The following is a 22,704-nucleotide window of genomic DNA, read 5'->3' on the forward strand; positions in this document are numbered from 1 at the left end:
CGGTGCTTGCTTGCATTCTAGGATTTAAATTTATCTACGTAAAAAGAAGGAGTGGGGAAAGGAAGTGAAAGAAACAAACTTTTGAACTTTAACGATACGGAAGCCGTTAATGTGCAGATTACCTAGATACTCTGCAAATTACCTAGGTAATTTGAGAAATTGAACAATTTTCGCAGCTTTAACGGATCACCCTAGTTAATCTGCAGATTAGCTAGGTAATGTACACATTAACGGATTTCGAGCTTTAGTGGTAACATATAAAAGAAAATTAAGCAAATTAAATAATATAAATGTATCTTAGCTGCATTGGTGTATCATTGAAATAGCTATCTCAAAAATCATTAATGTTTTTGGTTGTATACATAATAGAATATATTACATGAGAAATAATCTTTTAAATGTTTAGCAACCTACTTTTTCTTATGGATATGACAAAAGACACTTTGAGAAGGTGATTGAATGAGATGTTTTTCTTTTCATTGACATTAATAATCTGGAATTGTGGCTCCAAAAATGGATTTTACATATATTGAGATTCAAAGATTTGTTAATAAATGCAATGTTGGTTTCCAAGACATTGAGATTATAGTAACCTAAATGAATACAAAAAGATACAAACCAGTTTCAAAATAAAATTATATGAAATATGAAATACAAGTAGTTTGTAGTTTTACTATTCATTTGATAGAAAATTATTGATATTTTCTAAATATCAATATTCATGGAAATGAATGACAAATTACATATAAGATGAAGGCCTGCCTTGTTGATCCAGTTTTTCTTTTAAAATATTGCAAACTTTATTTATTTCTATTTTGTAATTATTATTTTATTTTAGGCAAATCCAGACAAATTTTTTTTAAGTTGGAGAATGTTAGTATGTAATAATTTTGTATCATTTACAATATGATAATAAATATTTATATTGTAAAAGAGCATGAAATAACAAAAAATACACAATAAAATGATCATACTCTGTTCTTTAAGTGAATTGAATACCTTCAGAATAATCTCTATAATTGCTATAATCCTTAGTAAAATTAAATGACAGATATTTTTTCAATTCAAAAATAAAATTGTACTTTTCTTAAATAAATTAAGAAGATTATATTACATATATATTGTTTTAAAGAAACAAATTAAAAACAGACTGTTCATTTTATTAAATAAACAAATTGGGAATCTAATTTTTTTTTTTTTTTTGTGATTTCTAGATGAATTTGAAATTCACCTTGTATCTGGTACTTCAAATTACTATAATTTTTTTTTTTTTTTTTGAGAGAGAGAGAGAAATTGATTTCTTTAAACTATTTTATTGTTATACTATACTATAATACTATAGATTAGGCCAAAAGACCTTCAATAAAGTAAAAGTATTAACATATATCTTTTGTATGATGTTTTTATGTAAATATTTATAATGTTGTAATGCAGAGATGCAAGTCCCCTTTAAAATATTTACTTTTTGATTATTTATTTTGTTCAAGGACTTTTGGCTGTCATTTATATTTATATATAGTAATAATTATTATTTTTATAAATTAATATAATAATAGTATTATTGAAAAAATAATTTATTTTGTAACAAATAGAAAAATGTAACTTAATAGTCACTTGCTAAATGTATGGATTTATCCAAAAATATTGATAAATTAAATCATGTTTAACAAAATGTGGAGCCTGTGGAAAACTAATTTGAAAGTCATAATGGTCTTTAATGATAAATGCTGAAAAGCATGTTTAAGGATAAATTATTTTTATTGCATTCTTATGCATATGCAGACAGACACCAATTTATGTAATTGTTAAATTCCTGAAGGATTGGTACAAGTTTAAAATAAGCATTTAAATAATTATGTACTGTACATAGTCTATATATTACACTCATGGCCATGTACAGTACATTATACTATTATAGACAGTGCCAGTTTTAGAATTAGTTTGGCTCTAGAGAATATTTCAATGTATCTTCTGCATATTTTTCTCGCTAGTGGCCAATTGGATAAACCTTTGAACACTGATAGTTGTTGTGGGTTTGTACCTGACCAATGGGCTGGCTGTGTGGAGTTTTCTAGGCTTTCTTCACATGTCTAACACCTAAATAAGGGTCATTTTTCCCATTGAAAGTCCTCTCAAGAAGCAATCCCCCTTGGCAGATTGCTCACATGTTGCATTGCCTTATTCCACCAATCCACTCTTCCAGTATGTTTTAAGATAGGTAGATATCAAATAATTGAAAATCATCTTGTAACTTTGATAAACACAAATAGTCATATGCAGTGGTGATATTCAGCGGGTTCGCACAGGTTTGGCCGAACCTGTTGTTAACATTTTCAAAGTTTTTCAAACCTTGTTAAACACGTAATATTTCTCAGTGGTTTTGTTTCTTTTAAAATATATTCAATATATTAAAATATACATATTATACTCTGTAACACTACTAAATTAGAGCCTTATACCCTGTTTGCCTTGGTGCAACCTCCCTCGACCGTTTCAATCTCGACTGAAACGAGGTTCAATTGCAATCGACTCAAGAGTTCTTGAAACTAGATTCAGTCATAAGAGGGATACCACAATCCCACGCGCGCGAGAAAATACAAGATGGCCATGGAACAAGTGTCAGGCTATTGACAGTGAAATGAAAGAGATATTGTATTTCGAGAGATGATGGCATCTGTCTATCATTAGATATATCACAAGAAAAAGTATTGTATTTATTTCTAACCAAAACTTCCATTTTGTTTGTTGGTGTTCGTGACTTACCACATAGTTATGTCAATTTTATCATCGCGTGTAATATACGGGTTCTTCTCAAGTTGAGTGTGCACAGGCAGTCAATTTGAGAAAAAAATTGTTAAGGAAAATTTTCTGTTAGCAAATCCTTTGTTAAATATTTTGAATATCATCACTGGTCATGTGCATTACAAATGGGTAGTGATAGTGACTCATTAGTGACAACTGTTAGGAAAAAGGAGATATTATTTTGTTATTCCTCTTTTTTTTTTTTTTTTTTTAATCAATGGGTGGTTGTCCTTAGACAATCATCTATGATGCCTATTGGTAAAACCAGCACTGATTATAGATCATTTTAATCATAGAAAATAAACATTCACTACAAAAGAGTACATTTGTTAGATTATAATAGGCAAAAATTATTTTTGTATTAATACTACTGATTGGTTTTATTTAATGAAGACATTATTGTGATAGATGAGAGACTTGATTTATAAATAAGAAAACAAATTAATCTGAATTTGTATCAATGATCAGGGAAACAGGCAGTGATATTAAGGAGTGGATAAGTCTATAGCTTGAATGCTTTTCAATATTTGTGAACTTGGTGAGTGATATTAGAACAGTGTTTGCTTTTATGTTTTCTGATGAAATGTTGGAATGTTTATATAATATCTTTCTACATTGCTTGCAATAAATAAATTGGTAATATTTTAAAAATTTACTTTATATAATGTTCACAGCTAATAAAGTTTCAATTAAAAATTTTTAGTATAAGTTTCAAAATTTCTATTATTTTAATATTTGTATAATGTTTTCATTATTTTTATTTTAGAAAACTTATATTTAAAATATCATATTTTCATATTGCATATGATGAAATAATTATAATAAATAATAAACATAATAAGGCCAAGACTCCACTAGCGTAAAAACGGCATAAAAACCCCTCGCCGTAAAAGCTTTTAATCACATGGCCCTTATATTTTACGCTTGAGCAGGTCGTAAAACCAGCGTAAAAGTGAGTTGAGCACTGTTCAACTTTGGATGCAAATACAGCCATAAAACGGTACCATCCACCAATCAGAAGTCAGTTAAATCTAGGTCATTGTGATGCGGTGCGAAAATGGCGGAAAATGAGCTTTTGTGTACGTTTCCTCGTGGCTACTCTAGAATAGATCTGAAAAGATTTATCAAAAACATCCGAAAGTATTCGTGTATCTACGACAAGAAGTATCCCGATTATAATAAACAATGCCTAAATCACGCGATACGGACGGCCAAAGGAAAATCCTTCAATTTAGAGGAGTATATAATGAAAAAAGCTAAGTTTAATAAGTGCTGTATATTATCTTAATTAATAATATGATAATAAAAGTTAATATATGAAAGTAAAGATATTATTTTTACTACATTTGTAATTATAGTACAGAAAAAAACTTGTAGAATATAATCATTGTCTTTATAACTTTGATAGTACCGTCACCGTAAAAACTTCGCTAGCCGAACCTCCACTGCAATTCAGACGCAAATGCAAATAGGTCACGTGATTAAAAGTTTTTACGGCAAAGGTTTTTACGCCCATTTTTATGCTAGTGGAGTCTTGGCCTAACAGTGTAATATTCAATGAAATAAGCATGCTCTGTTATCTTGTTAAATAAAAAAATAAGTTTGTATGATGCTTGTTTGTTTAGATGCATAGTTTCAAATAGTTCTAAAGATTACTAAGCATAAAATGAAATAATAGTTGCTACAATCTTTGGAAATATTTAGTAATAATGTTTTTTTAATTCAGAGATCATAATCTATGGACATGATAGAAGATTCTCTCTTATTGTATATAGATATTGAACTCCTGTGACCTAGGTTATGTAATAGTAAAAAAAAAATATATATATATATTCTTCTAGGTACAATGCTAGTGCTAGAATAAATTCTAATCATTTTCCAAGTAATTTCTTTGCAGTATAGCATTTCCCTTCCATTCTGCTTGAATCATTGTGTTCTAGTGTTTTATAAAATTTTCTCACTCTACCTTTGAGACAGCAGAGACACCAAGGCACACTAATACAGAAGTGATTGGCCATTACATACCAAGTTCTTTGTGAAGAGGAACAACAACAAGTTGGGGCCAGTGGACAGTTTAGGATATTCATTCTATGTGAAATTACAATTTAATTTATTCTAGTTTAATAATGATTTCCAGGAATCGGTTAAATTGTAAAAATGGAGATCTGTTGTATATCAGAAATAATGACAAAAATTATTACATAGAATTGAAATTATTTAATTTTAAAAACATTTTCACATATCTTCATAAATTTATGTCAGCATATTCTAGTATTTCTTCTAGATGAGAAATTTTAAACACACCCAAAAGTCCAAATTTAATTTGATACTAGCAATATTCCAGAAATAATTTTAAACATTAAACATTAAATTTTTGAATAGAATCAATGATAACAAAGTTGGTCTTAAGTTAAAATTAGAACAAAAAGTTCCTTGAATGTGCACTTCTTGGACATTAATATCAAGTTCATGGGAGATCCTATGGTTTGTCCAACAGCATGTATATTAAACCTACTCACATCCAAACTTACTTGGACATTAATATCAAGTTAATGGGAGATCTCATGGTTTGTCCACCAGCATGTACAGTATATTAAACCTACTCACACCCCACTATATATACCCACACGGTCCATGGATCCATATCGATATAAAATGGCCGCATTTCAAACTTTGATAAGAAGAGCTTATTTATATTGTCATAGAATTTGTGACAGGAATAAAGAAATTGATAGAATATTGCAAGTAGCCCAGACCCTAGGTTACAATAAAAGCACTATTGTAGTATTACTCAAGAAATATGAAAGAAACAAGGAGAGAAAAGACTTAAATTTCGCTTCCAATAGGCACTTGAAGTTTACATATAATAGTAATTTGAATAGTATTATGAAAGAAGTTGCTAATAGGAAACAAGCAAGAATGGTTTTAAAAAGAGCCCCAAATTTATATAAGATATTGAGGAATGATAAAGATAGAATAAAAACAGAAGAAAAACCAGGTGTCTATAAAGTTCCTTATGAGAACATCCAACTAGATGTTAAGAAACACTATATTGGCATCACTGACAGGAGCTTGGGAGTAAGACTAAAAGAGCATAGATATAACATAAAAAAAGGATCCAATGCTACAATTTTGTCGCTAATGTTGCAAGTCCAAGGTTCAGTGGTAAAATGGGATGAGGCAACAATTATAAAACCTGTATCTTCCCCCACTTTATCAATGGCAGCAGAGAAGATTGAGATATATAGAAGTAGGCTACGTGAGGGATGTTTAAATGCGAGATGCTGAGAGCCTGCTGTCAGCATGGAAGTACATGGTTAAAAAGTTCACTAAAAACTCGGGCTAGAATTAGTTTATTGGAAGATTTAGGATATTTTTATTTTTAATTTTATTATGTGTTAATTTTATACGTTCTTCTGTTTCTTTTGTATATTTAAAAAAATTTTTTTGTTCTAAATTTTGATTTAAATATTTTTATTTTATACATACAATGTATCTGTTCCATTTTCGTTTTTGACCTGATGATGGCCTGTTAATCGGGCTGAAAATGTTTGTTATCAATTATATATTTTTCTCAGCAACAAATTAAGGTGTTCTATTTTTATTTATTTCTTTATAAATAATTTTAAAATTCATTTTTTTATTTTATATAGTAAATACAATAAAATGTTAAAGAATGGAAAGTATAATATAGTAGAAACCAAAAAAGCATTTTAAAATGAAATTAAAAATCTTTTAAATGTTAAAAATTCGACAATAACCAAACACCTTCTTTGTTGCCGAGAAAGTTTATTTAAAACAAACGTTTTCAACCTATTCCATAGGCCATCATCAGATTGAAAACGGACAATTGGAACATTTCCGTTCTACAAGATCGAATATAAATATTTAAATTTAAAAAAAACTGACAACGGATTTAAAAAAAAAAAACATATGAGTAATGTATAAAAATATATATAATAAAAAAGCAAAGAAAAAAATAAACTTAGAAATACTACTAAATATAACTATCAACTAATACTACTTTGAACATTAAAAATTAACGTGCAAATTATGAGTTCCTGGTAGATTTTTTAACAATATATTTCCAGGCCGGTGGTAGGCCTTCTGCATCCCTTGCATTTATACATGCCTTTTCTAATTTGCTCTTATAAATCTCTATTTTCTCAGCGGTCTTTGCTAATGTAGGGGAGCTCACAGGTTTGATAATGTCCACTTCATCCCATTTAACTACCATCTGGGAACGTACCATTGTGTTGGAACCTTTTCTGACATTTTACTTCTGTTCCTTGAGTCCTACTCCCAAATTCTTTGTTGTAATGCCGATATATTCTTTCCTAATTCCCAGCTGTGCATTTTCGTATGGAATCTTATACACACCTGCTTTTTATTCCTTCTTAATGCTATCCTTGTCATTTCTTAAAGTTTTATACAGGTTTGGAGCTCTTTTTAGAATTATTGTTGACTCTTTGCGGTCTGCAATTTCTTTCATAATGCCTTTTGTATTTCTATTATAAGTGAATTTTGTGATTTTACTGGGACCTTGTTTTGAACCCCTTGTTATGCTCATCTCGCATCTTCTAATAATTCCTGTTATTGTGTTTTTTTGTACCCTATGGCTTCAGCTACTTGTAGAATTCTGTCGATTTCCTTTGCTCTGTCCATAATGTTGTCACAATATAGAAAGGCCCTTCTGATTAGAGCTTGGAATGCTGCCATCTTATAATGATATGGATCACCGCTTTACATCCCCTCGCAATGGGATATAAAGCGGACTGTGCGTTGGTTTAACATAAACACTGGTGAATAAATGCCCTTTTTCAAATTGGATGTTGATGTCTAAAAAATGCACTATTATGGAACTTTTCTGTTCTAATTTCAGTTTTAGGCCTTTGTCGTTACAATTAATCCTTTCAATGAATTCATTTATCTTATGGTTATTATTCCATAATATAAAGATGTTGTCCACATATAAATTTAAAATACAGTAAAACCTTGATTGAGAAAATTTTAGCTTTTATAAAAAAAATTAAAACTTTGGAAAAGAAAAACAAATGAAGACAGAGGAAAGGATGGTTTTTGTTGTTGCAACAGTGTTTTTCTTCCAATGGAGTTGATTTCTCTCGAGGTATGAACTCTATTTTTGAAGAACATTTATCACAGCTTATCACCTGGTTTGAGAAATATTTTCAAAATGATAATATCGATAAATTTGCATGGATTGAAGATTCATTGCCAGTGCTCCATCTGAATTTAATGCTGCAGAAGTAGAGAATCTTATTGAGTTGTGACGATATGTTGAAGACAAAATTTAGCAGCATGGAATTAACTGAACTTTGAATATCAGTAAAAGATGAATATCTCTTGAGTGGTACAGCTCAGAGAATCTTAATTTTATTTGCGACTTCTTATTTGTGTGAAGCTGAGTTTGTCGCTGTGATAAAAACTAAGCATTGCATGAAAATCAATGTGGAGAAGGAAATGAGGGTGGCTGTGTCCAGTTTGATCCCAAGATTTGAGAAAATGTGCGGTGATCAACAGGCTCATCATCCCACTAATTATAATTAATTGAATTTGTTTGATTACATTTTTTTTGTTACCTGAAATATGTGCTTCATTTATTTTTTACTTAACCTCCTAACTCTTTAATTAAAAAGATATTGGCTATTTTGCTATTTTGCAAATTGTACTTGTCAGAATTTGACATAGGGTGCCTTGGGAAAATCTGAATTTAGCAAGAGTGCTGAGAATCAAAAAAGTTTGGAAACCACCAGAAATAAACCATATCAAAATGTTTATGTTCTTGTGTAAAAAAAATGAAATTTAAAAAAAATTTCATTAAATAAAATGTTAATACAGTAGAACCTCGAAAACTCGGCCTAATGTGGACCGAAGGGTGGCCGAGTTTGTGAAAATGCCGGGTTATCGGGAATGGGGTTAAAAAAGGATAAGTATGTGTGTTTCCTCAGAAAAGAGTGTACTGTACTTGTATGTATTGTTTGCTGGAGAATACAACAGAGAATAAACTGCTCAAATACCCTTAAATAAAGGAAAAGTACGTACTTTATGAAAGCATAGAGCCTTTACTACATGAAAACGAAAATTAATGAATACACTGTGTACAGTAATTTACCTGATAAGACAGACCTCATAAAAATACTTTATGAGAGCTTTTATACTTTTATAAAGCTGTCTATAATGAAAATTAATTAACTAAGGATTTTTTTGCCCTGCCAGGGTGTGGCCGAGTTATCCGGAGTGCCGGGTTATCGAGAGCCGAGTTTTCGAGGTTCTACTGTATCACATTTCAAACAAGTATAAAATGATGACATTTTAAAACAGGAATCTAAAGTTGATTGTTTATGCTTATTTTTCTCTTTCATTTAAAAAGTACCTGCACAGATTTGTTGCAATTACCATCTTTTCAGTAGGGACTTCTTTAATTTTGTCTTCATTTTTTTTTCTTTCTTCATTGTTAACAAGTTTTTCTAAATCTTCCACTGAAAAACTATTATCTTTTTAGTAATTCATCTTTTTATTGCATTTAATAAATTTCATGCAACCTTTTTGTCCACATTTTCAAAACCTATTGATTTAGGCATCTTCGTTTCTTATCTATTGAATGTTATTTTCTTCTTCTAGTACAACTTATTATTTTCTTCATACCTCATTTATTGCAGTACTTTGCACTGAAACACACTTTATGAAATGTAAGCAACAACTAAATTACTCTGATGATGTGCAAAACTTAAAACAACAACTCATCATGTATTCCAAGTTATAGGTGTGTCTATCATTTGGCAATTGGATTACTTCCGGGCATAGATCTTGAAATTTTAATATTTTTACATTAAATGGGGCTGGAAATTATGGACTTCGTTATATTGAGTGTTCATTACCAGAGATAATGTTAACCGAGGTATGCCTATACTATAAAGTTTATAGTATTCAAATGCAATACTCTTTTTTTCTAAAAAAAAAAAATGTTTATTTGACGTTTTAATATATTTTACCATATATGATATTGTATCTATTTTTAAAACAATTAAGCCATCCATTATTGTAAACAAAATCTTGATATCCAACTTTCTCTCAAAATTTTTTGTTTGTGCTTTTAGTAGTGAAAACCTATCAGTTGAAAATCCATCATGTCTCTGAACTCATAACCATTGTATTAATGTTCCATTGATATCTGTAAGAATACATTTAAAAAAATTTCTTATTCTCTAGTGTATTTAAATAGACATTTGTATTCTTCTAGTGTTGGTCCATTGAAGATAAGTCAAATTTTCTGCAAATGTCCGCAGCTTTTAATCTGAACTCTAATTTTTGGATAATTTGAATTTTTCACAAATTGAGAGGTGTCTTCTTTTGTTAGATGGCTTGTTTATTATGAAAGAAGTCTGAAAACTGAAGGGTAAATATCAAAATGAATCATACAACACTTTTAACACAGTAGACTCATAACTCAGTAGACAGTTTGCTCAGATTTTTTCCACTCATATTACACAGGACACAAATTTGCTTGTTACATCCAACTTGTTATGATTGTGAATATTTGTGCAAATGTTAATTCTTTTTGCTTCTATGACCTTATTCTTATCAGTTTCCATTTGTATCCTTGTCTACTTTGGACCTTGTTTATTAATAGGACTTATTGCACTGGTGTAGTTTCTGTTTAGCAACTTAATAATAGAAACAAAAACTATTTCTATTATTGAGTCAAACTTTTGCAGGTGAAAATAAAGATATTTTGTTTTGACTTTTTGACTAAGATTTCCTCTATTTGCTAAACGGAAACTACATCAGTGTAATAAGTCCTATTAATAAATAAGGTCCAAAGTAGACAAGATACAAACAGAAATGGATTTGTGAAAATGCTTTACTGGAAACAAACTTAAGATTTGTTTACAATATTCATAAACTCTATCATAACAAGTACAGTTATAATGAGTTCAATTATAGTAGTCATGAAAAAAGTTTCAAATTAGTTTTTTGCAGTGCTGAAGTCAATTTATGTCAAATGACTGCTCTCTCATTATAGATACTTTGAGTTTCATTCTTTGTCTGTTGTTCTGTTAATGTCCTATAGATTCTCTTTTTGGTTTTTACTGTTTCTTCTTGATCTCATTTATTTGCACTTTTATGGCCACTTTTTCCAGAAACTTCTTGTGGAATGGAACCATGTTTATAAGAATATTTTGAATTTAAGAAAATAAATTCAAATCAAGTAATAAAATTAAATTGTTTTGGATATTAAAAGGAAATTGATATATCATCTGAAGCCATTATGGTCATAAATCTTGATTTAACAATTTAAGATTTATTACTTCAAGCAGAATAGCATTATTATATACAGTGTGTAATGAAACACTGTGCCAATATTTTAGGGATAAATTCTAGGGTCAAAAATAAGCTTAGAATTTGAGAAATATTTATAGAGGACTTTATTTCATTTTCAATATCTGAACTGCCAAAAAACAAGGTCATTTTCAAATTCTCCACCAACTTTTTAAAATTGACCTTACCTCAGTCCATTGATTTCTATCAAGTAAATATTTGATACGATTGAAGTAAGTAAATATTGCCCAAATAGTCTCTATGGTAATAAATATAAAGAAATCCTTGATTACTGTAATATTTTCAGAATCCATTTGCTTTACAGTAAAAAAAAAATAGTTGGAAAGCAAGAATTTTTCAATGAAAATTGATTTTAATTTTGTATAAAACCAGAAACAAGTTGCTTAATGTCCGGCAACATTTAGTGGTGCCATCTGTTATCATATTTTATTAAAAAATTTTATATTTTTAACTACAAAGTGTCTGCAAAAACACTACCTGATTTCACACAGGTATAACATGTCTTTCAGTTAGTAGCTTCAGATGCAGGATTTCATTCAATTTTATGTGGTATAGGGTAGCATTAAAGGCACTCAATGTGCGTCCTTCTGGTTGCTCAGCAAACATTGATGTGATAGTCCAGTTAAGTCCAGACACTCTGCAGCATCATATCTGAAGTTATCATGTGAACTGCTTCAGTGATCAAAATTTTCAGCTTCTTCAGGGTTGCAGGTAGTGGTGGTACGTAAACTACTATGTTCTTCATATACCCCCAAAGAAGAAGTCACAAACCTCTGAGACTGACTGGCCAGAATGTCCCTTTCTCTGATCACAGATACACCCTTCTGACTAAAATTGTTGTACCATTTCAGAGTAAACTTGGTTGTAGGTGGAATTGTATGATACTTGAGTCTGAAAACACATTTCATGGTCACAACACTAATCTTGCAAATTCCAGTACACACCACTGTATTGCTGGTCTGTACTGGAATTCTAAGTGGTGCAAGGAAAACTAAAAATGGTTGCCATCCCACAGGTGACAAACCATTTTTAGATTTCCTTGCACTCCTGTTTTTTTTTTTCAAATCAAAGATGTCTAATAAGTCTAATTACTTAAAAAAATAAAATAACTGTTGTTAGAGAATTGGTTCACAAAATGTTTATCAATATATCTGAATTAGTTTAGATATCATAACATTGTGAAATCAGGGAGTATTTTTGTGGACACCCTGTATTATAAAATGGCAAAAAGCTTAATTTTGAGGGTAGGAATGAGTTTTATAAAAAAAAATTGTAAATGCTAATAATGAGTAAAATCATCATTAAGTCTTACCCTACTGGAGATATACACAACCTCCTTCATCTCCTCACCCCTTGTCTTTAATTATCAAAATTTAATAGAATCAATCTTCCCCTAATAAACAAACCAAAATTTCAGAAATTTTCAACAGAAAGCAGAGGAGTTACTAAGCTTCAAAGAGGGTGAACAAAATTATGCCATACATACACATCCATACATACAGAAAAAAACCTGATTTTTTTTGCATTTCTTGACATTTCAAGGTGTCTTGAGCCCAAAAATGTAAAAATCTTAGGGAGTCATTTTTTGACCCATTGCCATACTTTCCTTCTGTTATATATAACAGTCAGGAAAGCAAATATAAAATGTTATTTAAACAGAATAATTTGCAAGAGCTGCTTAAACTGTTTTCTGCAGATACAGATATTTACTTCTTATAAAACAGTTGAAGCTCAATACTCATATTAAAAAAGTTCAATTTCAATGTATTCAAAGAAGTTAGACCTTTTTTGTACATGTTGGAAACACAGAATTGGAAAACAAGCAGCAGTGTCTTTTTGTTAGTGGAATGTTTTAAATTAGTTTCCAATATGTTTTGGCAGGCCAGATCTTGAAAATGAACAGAATTTGAAAATCATTCGTGAGAATTTTAAGCTTATTTTTGACCTAGAATCTCTCTCTAAAATATTGGCACAGAGTTTCATTGCATTCTGTATTTATATATATATAATGATACTGTTTTGCTTGAAGTAATAAAATATAGGATTTATAAAAACAACACTATAATACCTAATTGACCATATGCATTTAATTTAAACATAAATATGAATAATCATATATTAGTTAGTGAAATTCTATTATCCTGGCTTCTGGTATGCCAGCAAACCTGATAAGTCGACATGCTGAGTTCGTTGTTGGGGGAAGTTATTACCTGGAGTTACAGATCCAGGAATGTCTGCTGAGGAAGAACATTTTTGTATTTGATGTAATATCTGCTACCGTGTTTCCCCGAAAATAAGACAGTGTCTTATATTAATTTTTGCTCTAAAAAATGCACTAGGTCTTATTTTCAGGGAATGTCTTATTTTTTTCCAGGAAGAAGAATTCACATTTATTATTGAACAAAAAAATGCCCAAGTCGAACTTAGACGAGAGTGACGTATATTCGGTGTGTCGAACTATCGCCTTTTTATAGCGTCAACATCGGACTCGATGACCAATTAGTGCTTACTGAACCGTAGCACCATGCAAATGTCATGTGGCGTGATTCCCGCCCGAACAATTAGCCATCACCAGCCGTAACGTTATGCAAATCTGTGATTCCCAAGCCATAGTCTTATGCAAATCATGCCGTGTGGCGTAATTGTCTGCTGACCAATCAGTGGCTGTACTTTCAAAAAGCCAATGGACACTTTCAACCATCTGTCGATGACCGTTACGACTAAAAAAAACTTCGCTAGGTCTTACTTTCAGGGGGAGGTCTTATATTTCGCAATTCAGCAAAATCTGTGCTAGGTCTTATTTTCTGCGGATGTCTAATATTCGGGGAAACACGGTAGCAACATTCTTAAGTGTCCCAAAGAAGAATGCAATTGCAAATTTTTTGGGAACTGAAATTGAAGAATGGCTAAGTATACAGTCAGAAGAATCAGTTGTGGAAACTAAAACAGATGCTGCAGTCATTAAAAGTGTTGTTAATCCACAAAAGTCACAATATATAGAAGATGAAGACAAGGATGAACCAAATGGAAAACAACAGCACATGTGGTAACAAGCAACTAAATTCGTTACAAAATTTGTTGAATTTGCAGAGAACAGCAGACATTATAATGTATCATAAGTGATGAACCTTCATATTGTGTTGAATAATTTTTACACAAAAAATGAACAGTTACATAAGCAAGTGAATATTAGAGACATGTTTGCAAGGGCTCATCAGAAATTTAAGCATTGTTCTTTACCATCATCATCAATGATATTCTGATCTAATATCATTCTTAAGTATGATATTACATATATAAACTGATATAAACATCATGAAAATGATGTTTATATCAGTATACATGTTACCGCTAAAGCTCGAAATCCGTTAATGTGCGCATTACCTAGCTAATCTGCAGATTAACTAGGGAGATCCATTAAAGCTGCGAAAATTATTCCATTTCTCAAATTACCTAGGTAATGTTCAGATTATCTAAGTAATCTGCAAATTATCTACTAGGCACTCGGTAAAGTGAAAATAATATTTTTGCTGGAACAACACCAACGTTTCTGTACGCTTAAATTAACATAATGTTATTTATTTAATTTTCAATATCTAAAGAATCAAGTTAATACAATCAACAAATTAGTTGATTGAATCAATCATCAATCAATTAAAAAAACTTTAATACAAAAATCAAACGGTTTAAAATATTACTACAATTAGGGAAATGAATTTGCAAAACATATGATAAAATTGTACTTACTTATTAGTGCAATCTAAAGATTGGTGACACTTTGAATTACGTAGCAATTGGTTTTTGCGACAAGCACGCCTATTTGTGGTACATTTAGATTTGCAGTCACATTTTCTGAAACCCTGCCCAGTACCAAGGGATTGTTTTATTGCTGTTTGACGTAAAGATATTTCTACAGCAGGGACATCCATCTTCTTTCGTTAAAAATCTCTCTTTGCAAACACTGAATTCAGATTTTGCATACAATTGTTTTAAAATACCTGTTTTAGTATCAAGTTTATAAAAGCCATCCTCTGTTTTACTAAGAACCACAGCTAAAATTGAACGTGCATCAGTTTTTGCTCTGTCTTCTTCGGGTACTTTAATTCTCACAGCGAAACCTTCATCGACGTTTGGGTGCTTTGCATTAGAAACTGCTAACATTTTCTTTGCTTGCTTTTCTAAACATTTCTTGGCTTCATCACGCTGTATTTTCTGATCCATATTCTTTTTACAGATGATGCACAATACATTCTTACCATACCCTTCCTCTTTAGGATCTACTTCACCACAAACTGCGTGAACAAACATATTACACGATTTACACTTGTGAGCACTTGATGCTGCTTTTGAGCAAACAATACAGACTATGTCTTGTATAGTGCTCTTTACAGGCTCCGTACGAAACTGTGATGGCGATTCTGCTGAAGTTGAGAGTAACTCAGTGATGACTTCTTCAACTTGCAGAGGCGATTCCTTGGAGGTGCAGGGTAACTGAATATTCTTCGTGACTGCATCATCAATCAACGGTATAGAAGGCAGTTTAAGATTACTATCGGTAAATTCTTGTATTTCTATAGGTGATTCTGTAGAAGCGGGGGATAACGGAATGTCCTCTTGAGTAAGATTTGACTGTGATCTCATAATCACAGTCTCTTGTGAATCTTCTAATTTTTCAAGGTCTTCTTCAGTTTTTATCGAATGTCAAACAATTCTCCGGCATGGACAAACTTTTTCAAACCTTTCTCGCGCATCTGACAACGGCTCAATGAGTTTTTCACAGCCTCGTACAGTCAACACATCACACCTTTGAATTATTTGATAATCTCGAGATGATTCTTTCTTCTTGGAAACTTTTATTTGCTTTACATCTTCAATTATGGAATCATACTTTGGTTTGTTATTAAAACACTACGTATTATATTTTAAATCTTCGCTAAAGAGGTTTGCGAAGAATCTTTTCTTGATTTTACTCACCAATTCGGTGCTTGCTTGCATTCTAGGATTTAAATTTATCTACGTAAAAAGAAGGAGTGGGGAAAGGAAGTGAAAGAAACAAACTTTTGAACTTTAACGATACGGAAGCCGTTAATGTGCAGATTACCTAGATACTCTGCAAATTACCTAGGTAATTTGAGAAATTGAACAATTTTCGCAGCTTTAACGGATCACCCTAGTTAATCTGCAGATTAGCTAGGTAATGTACACATTAACGGATTTCGAGCTTTAGCGGTAACATACATTCTGATATAAACATCTGAAATAATCTGATATAAACATCATGAAAATGGGAAGACCAAGACAACATCATGTACTAGGTAAAACTAGTTAGCTCATGCAGAAATATGCTTGTTGCATCTCTTTTTTTTTTTTTAATTCTTTTTTATCATCCTTACTTTTATTTTTTAATCTCCTTTATTCATATAATTTTATTTCATTTAAGTGTTTTTTACAAGTACAATTTTTCTTTTATATCTTAATCACAAAAATAACGATGTATATTAGTAAACTAGTTGTATGTATTATTATTTTTGTAAATATATTTTAGTTTTGTTTTATCTTACTTATTGTTGAATTATTTGTGTAGTTTTTAATGTGGGTATAATTGTTAAAAGGGGGTAAAGTCAACTGTTTACAGACATTTCCTTTAATTGTATAATAAATAAATATTTAGCACACTTGGAATCAATAATTATCAAGGAAACACTACAGTATATTATTGTTCATGTACCTGTACTTTGATAAATATAGATGTACGGTGGTTTAATTATCTTATTATTATATAATTGAGATGGGTTGATAATAATAATTGCAGAGCCCAAACGGTTAGGAGTTGCAAGTTGAAATTTGGTATACAGTTAGGGCACATTATGAGAATGCACACTAAAGAAGGGATTTTTGGAAATTTCCTCTGTGGGGAGAGGGTTAAGGATTACTCTGAAGAACTCAGCTTCTACTGTACTATTTTAGATGTGGGTTTTTTTTTTTGCAGGAAATCAAACATATTTTTCAACTCATCTAAAAATTCTATAATTAGTCTCAGAAGAGGGGGGACCTAATTCTTGCACCCAGTGAAAATGGGTAGATCAGCTATAATCTAATAATCTTAATCTTAATGCCAGGCTCGTCTGCTAATATACAATAAGTGTACAAAGCACAAAGTAAGAATAGTGTTCTTGTTTCAAGTCAACCAAGAGTAGGAATAGACTGACATGTCATTTCAATTTTTTCCAAACAATCATAAAAGGCAGATTTGTACAATTTTATACACAAAGATATCTGAAATTGTATCCAGAGAATCGAAAAAACTGGAAAAACTTATGCCATCTGATAAGGCAGCATATTTGATAAATCAGCATGTCAAACCTGATGATGTCAGGTTAACAGAATTTCACTGTAATTAGTAGTCTTATAAAGTCATTTATATTTTATAAAATAAAGAAAATAAATACATATATAAGACTTGCAACTTATCACTACGTCAAGAACCTGTTACCAGTGTGCTTCGTGAAAATACAGTTTATCACAAACACTTTTGAATTTTTGAACAGTTCTTCTTCAGGTGAAATTTGATGTAACACTTCAAAATAGAATGTGAATATTTAAAACAAATTGAATACCTGTTAGACAAAATCCATTGCAATGGGCATGCGCTTTTGTGGGTGGATGGTAATTAAGGGTTGGCTTCTATGAGGGTCTGCCAGGCTACCGATAGATTGAGTTCCTCTTTCCAGTTGATGCAGGTAGTACTGCAGTTAGCTTTGTAAATAGCTATGGTTTCTAGCTATTTAAGATGTTCCTAGTGGGGTGTACTGATGATGATCTCAGCCTTGTCAAATTCTGCCACGATGTCTGGGTCAGATGAATACGTGGCAAGGGCAGTGGTGTGTCGTCCATGCTGTAAATATGCTTGGTGTTCTCATATACAGGTACTTAGAGCATTTGGTAGAACCAATATATAACAAGTCTTTGTCCCATCTGTTGTCATTAAGCCAGATGGAGTAGACACCAGAAAGTCTGTTATGATCAGGAGAGTCTTTTCTGTTCCAGAGAATGTCGAAGATCATCAGACATCTCCTGTATGCTATCTTGATGTAATAGGTAATGGTAACAGGTTCTTGACGTAGTGATAATTTTTACCCCGGTGTTTAGGTGTTGATGAACTTTGTATTTAGACTTGAAACTTTCATATATTATAGAACTGAAAATTTAATTGTAAAATATCAGTTCTAAAATATTATTTAAATAAATTATGGAATTCAACAATAATAATAAACACATTAAAACTTTGATATTCAAAAATTTTAATTTTTTCCAGTGAAATTATTTCTTCATTGTCTATATACTTCACAAATTGATCTAAAATTTTTTTTCAGATGAATTTATTTCCAATTTTTGTGTTTTAAAAGTGATTATTATAAAATAATCATGAAAAATGAAATGTTTGTAATTTTGCAGTATTAGTATTGAACAAATTAAAACAATTACATGAACTTTAATAATAATTCATGTGGATTGTGAAAATTGATACTCAGTAAAAAATTAGATTAAAATGCTATCTATGACTGCAAATAATCAAACTTTGGATTTTGAGTACTGCTTTGTTTAGCATAAATAAGTGAATCCCCACATTACGTATTGTGTGTGTAACAGCCTAAGTATAATTTTATTTGCCAGTTAAAATAATTTATTAAAGAATATCCTTAGTATTTAATTTAATCAGTTGTTATGTATATAAAGTTAATAATTATTAGTTTACTTCTAAAAATTATACATTCTATTATATAATTATATATATAAAGTTGAAGTAATTTTTTTTCTTTCAGTATTACCTGCTTCAGCTATTCAGTTAGCTTCTCAGGATGGCAGTATACAAGGTCTTCAAACTATTGCCATGGCCAATTCTGGATCAGGTACTGCTGGTACTATTGTTCAATATGCCCAGGGTCAGGATGGACAATTCTTTGTCCCAGGTAGATAGATGTTATTGTCATAATTTTTTATATTTATAAAATTGTAATATATGATATCTTGCTAATTATTTAAATATTTACTAGTGACAGTATCTGCGGCAGACCTTCAGGCCTACCAAATAAGGACTACAGGTTCAACTGGTTCGGGTGGATTAACACATGGAGTCGTAATGGCTCCTTCCAGCAATCTTAATCAACAACATACAGTCGTGGAAGATGCTTCTAGAAAAAGAGAGCTACGGTTGCTTAAGAACAGGTATTTTCTTTTTAAAAGTGAATTAAAATCTGATATCATTTGTTTAGCATATGATTATTCAGAAACTAAATTGTCATCTGAATAATCAATTACAGTAATCAAAATTCTGATAATTTGATTATTTAACAAGTGAATAATAATACTTTTAATGAAATTTTATTTAAAAATTTTAATATAAATTAAAATAAATGATTTCCTATTTTTTGTTAAAAAACCAACTACTTCAAAAATCTGTTCCTTTTGTTTTATTTGGAGGTCTTACAGTTGTTTGCCATAAGTACTTAGTACTTACAGCAATCTTCTACCTAATGTTATTGAAGTTTCTTTTATCTATTTTTAAAGCAAATTCTCCTGTCAAATGCTTTTTTAATCTTCAATCAGACTTTTATCAAATTGTCATCCCAAGATGATATAACATCCCCTGCCACTTAGAGAAATTAAGAGTTACTACAATAAATTGTTTATTTTTGTTTTCTATTTAAAATTAATTTTTAAGAATTTAGCATATTCAGAGTTTTATTTCAAATCTATAAAATAACAAAAACTTTTACTTCTTAAATTTTGTTGATGCTAACAAAATGATAAATATGTTTGCTGAAATACTTTAAATTTGGTGAGTCTAATACAGAAACATTTGGTCAAAATAGTAATATTTTAAAAAACAAAGCAGATGTTTGATATAAATCATCCCATAGAATTTCATGTGTGTATATAATTATTAAAATAATTGTGAAATTAGAATTTATATGAATGCAGTTTATATCGGTTGTCCAATAATTTGTAGTTCACATCTGCTTTAAATAATATTGTAAACATTTTGGATATTCTCTGATAAGTTTGCTAAAAAAAATCATTTTTATCACTGAAAAATACATTTTAATAAGTAAAATATTGAAATGTGCATATTTTGTAATAACTTCTAATGTTTGTAATTTTTATAGGGAAGCTGCAAAAGAATGCAGAAGGAAAAAGAAAGAGTACATCAAGTGCTTAGAAAATCGTGTTGCTGTTTTAGAAAATCAAAACAAAGCCCTGATTGAAGAATTGAAATCATTAAAGGAACTTTACTGTCAAAAAACAGAATAGAGTTTATATTGACAAAAGAAAGTAACTTGTCAATTATAAATTATATATATATATACATAAAATATATATTATATAAATATATGTGTACAGACGAGCTTCGTGAAGACAACGCACAGATCATAACTTGTGGTAATTAGATTGAAATAGACTAAAGTATGATCATTTTGTACATCCAGTATCTCGGGTGGAATGTTTACTAGAAATCCGAGCGTCCAGTGATCGTACAAGCACGGTTCTGTACAGTTTTAAATGACAATTAGATTTTTGGTGACAGCCAATCACCATGTGTACAGAAAACAAATTATTATTGTGTTAATTATTGATGATACATGAAGTTATTCAGACACCTAGAGTGAACTATTCTTGATCCAATTGGGAACATCGATTGGACTCCTAAGAAAATTGTATAAAAGTGTGTGAAGTCGAATTATAAAAGTTAGTCGGAATAAAAAAAAAATATATATATATATATAAATATATATATAAACAAATTTATAAAACAGTCCATAAAGAATGTGCTCATTTTCAACCTGTGCCTTGCATTCTGCTTTATTCTGTGTAATAATGAAATGTCACTTAAGACATTCACTGTGAAACAATTTATTTCTCAATAAATTACAATATAGATACAATTATTTAAGATATTAACAAAAAAAGAAAAAACTATGAAAACTATCGTAAGAGTACACTGATAACAAAGCACACTTTGTATACAATTAAAAGTAAATGTGCACTCTCCAAATTTAACATGTAAAAATTTTAATTTATCACACTGTATCATATATATTATGTACACATCTAAACAAAGTACACTGAACATTTTTGTAGAAAGTTGGAAAAGAAAAATTTATATTTAATATAACAGATTCAACATAGTTTTACATTCCACATAATACTTATTTTGAAATATTAAACATTTAGTGCATAATAAGAAATATAAATACTTTCTTTTAAACTATTCATGCTAAAATAAATTTCAATTTACTTTCTTATAAAGCTAAATCTGCACAAAAATGGTTACGGTTAAGACGATCTACATCTTAATCCAGCGAGTATTGTGTACGTAGAAGAAATGTTTTAAATCGAAAAAAAATAAAAAAAATGTGCTCATATTTATGTATGTGTGTTTAAAATAATATAAAGATTTCAAATAAATATGCTTGTTAAAATATTTCCGAATAATTTTGATTCTTAATACACACTATGTTGTGAATTTAATTATTTTAAGTCCTTAAAAAATGGTTCCTCAAAAAGTTAAATTGGTGCAACATAGGTAATAAAAAATTTTGGATAAGTTATTCTACTTCTGTAAAAAAAATTAAACTATAAATTTATATGCTAATTTTTAAATTTTAATTGTTTTAGTTTTACTCTGCTCTTCAATAATATATTAAAATATACTTTTAATAGGTTTATTGTAGTGATTAAAAGTAGTCTCTCTGTAATCCAACTGGCAGATGTTGGATTACTGGATTTTGTATATAGGGGAGACTGGGTTGTCACAGTTTTTAGTTATTTCTAGTTTTAGGGTCTATAATATCAGTTTAGTTTTAAGTGAAAATGCACCTACATATATTTTGATTGGTTTATAATAAATATATGAGCATTTAATTTTTTGTCATAGTTTTCTTAGAAACTGTGTTGCCCTTAATGGGGTATGTTATCACGAGACAGAAATGCGAGAACTGAGGTAGCCTCAGTTCTCGCATTTCCTGAGATTATTTTGGCTATGTTAAATTATGCTTAATATGACCATTCTATAAAGAAAATATACTACTAATTTACTATTATTTATTCTGTGGAAGGCAATAACTCTAATCTTTACATATCTGTACATAGCTCATGAGACCAATTTTTACATCTGGTGCACTGAATGCATTTTTCCTTGGACCAGCTATAACTCTCACCACAAACCAAACAGAAAGTTTCTTCTTCCTCTTCTGATGAGTCAGTCTTAGTGACAACTTCGATGTGCGACAATTTGCCCCAAATGAACTTTCTTAACAAATTGGTTCACAGTTTCTAATTTCAAGATATACATTATGAGCAATCAAATTTTCTATCGCTTTTTTGAGTTATGTCAGTTTTCTTCTATTTTTCAATTATGTCATAAAAATTTACTACATTTTTGTTTTGATTATGTGGAAGTGTGTCACAAAAGTAACTTGCGTATTCGGCCACTAGGGAGCAGTTATGTGGGAGATAAGTGATATTCAATTAAACTTTGGT

At 30.2% G+C, this 22,704-nt stretch overlaps 1 protein-coding gene across 1 annotated transcript in view; it reads left to right on the top strand.

The window, feature by feature from the left end:
* The window catches only part of LOC111638370 (cyclic AMP-dependent transcription factor ATF-1-like), an 81,252-nt gene extending 59,606 nt beyond the window's left edge, over positions 1-21,646 (top strand). The window contains exons 7-9 of the mRNA XM_023384070.1: positions 18,987-19,133; positions 19,218-19,389; positions 20,331-21,646. Coding sequence (XP_023239838.1) covers positions 18,987-19,133; positions 19,218-19,389; positions 20,331-20,475 — 464 coding nt within the window. The 3' untranslated portion in view covers positions 20,476-21,646. The remainder of the gene's footprint in view (positions 1-18,986; positions 19,134-19,217; positions 19,390-20,330) is intronic.
* The last annotated feature ends 1,058 nt before the right edge of the window (positions 21,647-22,704 follow it).

The sequence above is a fragment of the Centruroides sculpturatus genome, unplaced genomic scaffold, assembly GCF_000671375.1.
Source record: "Centruroides sculpturatus isolate CEXI.00-Female unplaced genomic scaffold, Cexi_2.0 scaffold1141, whole genome shotgun sequence".
NCBI lineage: Eukaryota > Metazoa > Arthropoda > Arachnida > Scorpiones > Buthidae > Centruroides > Centruroides sculpturatus.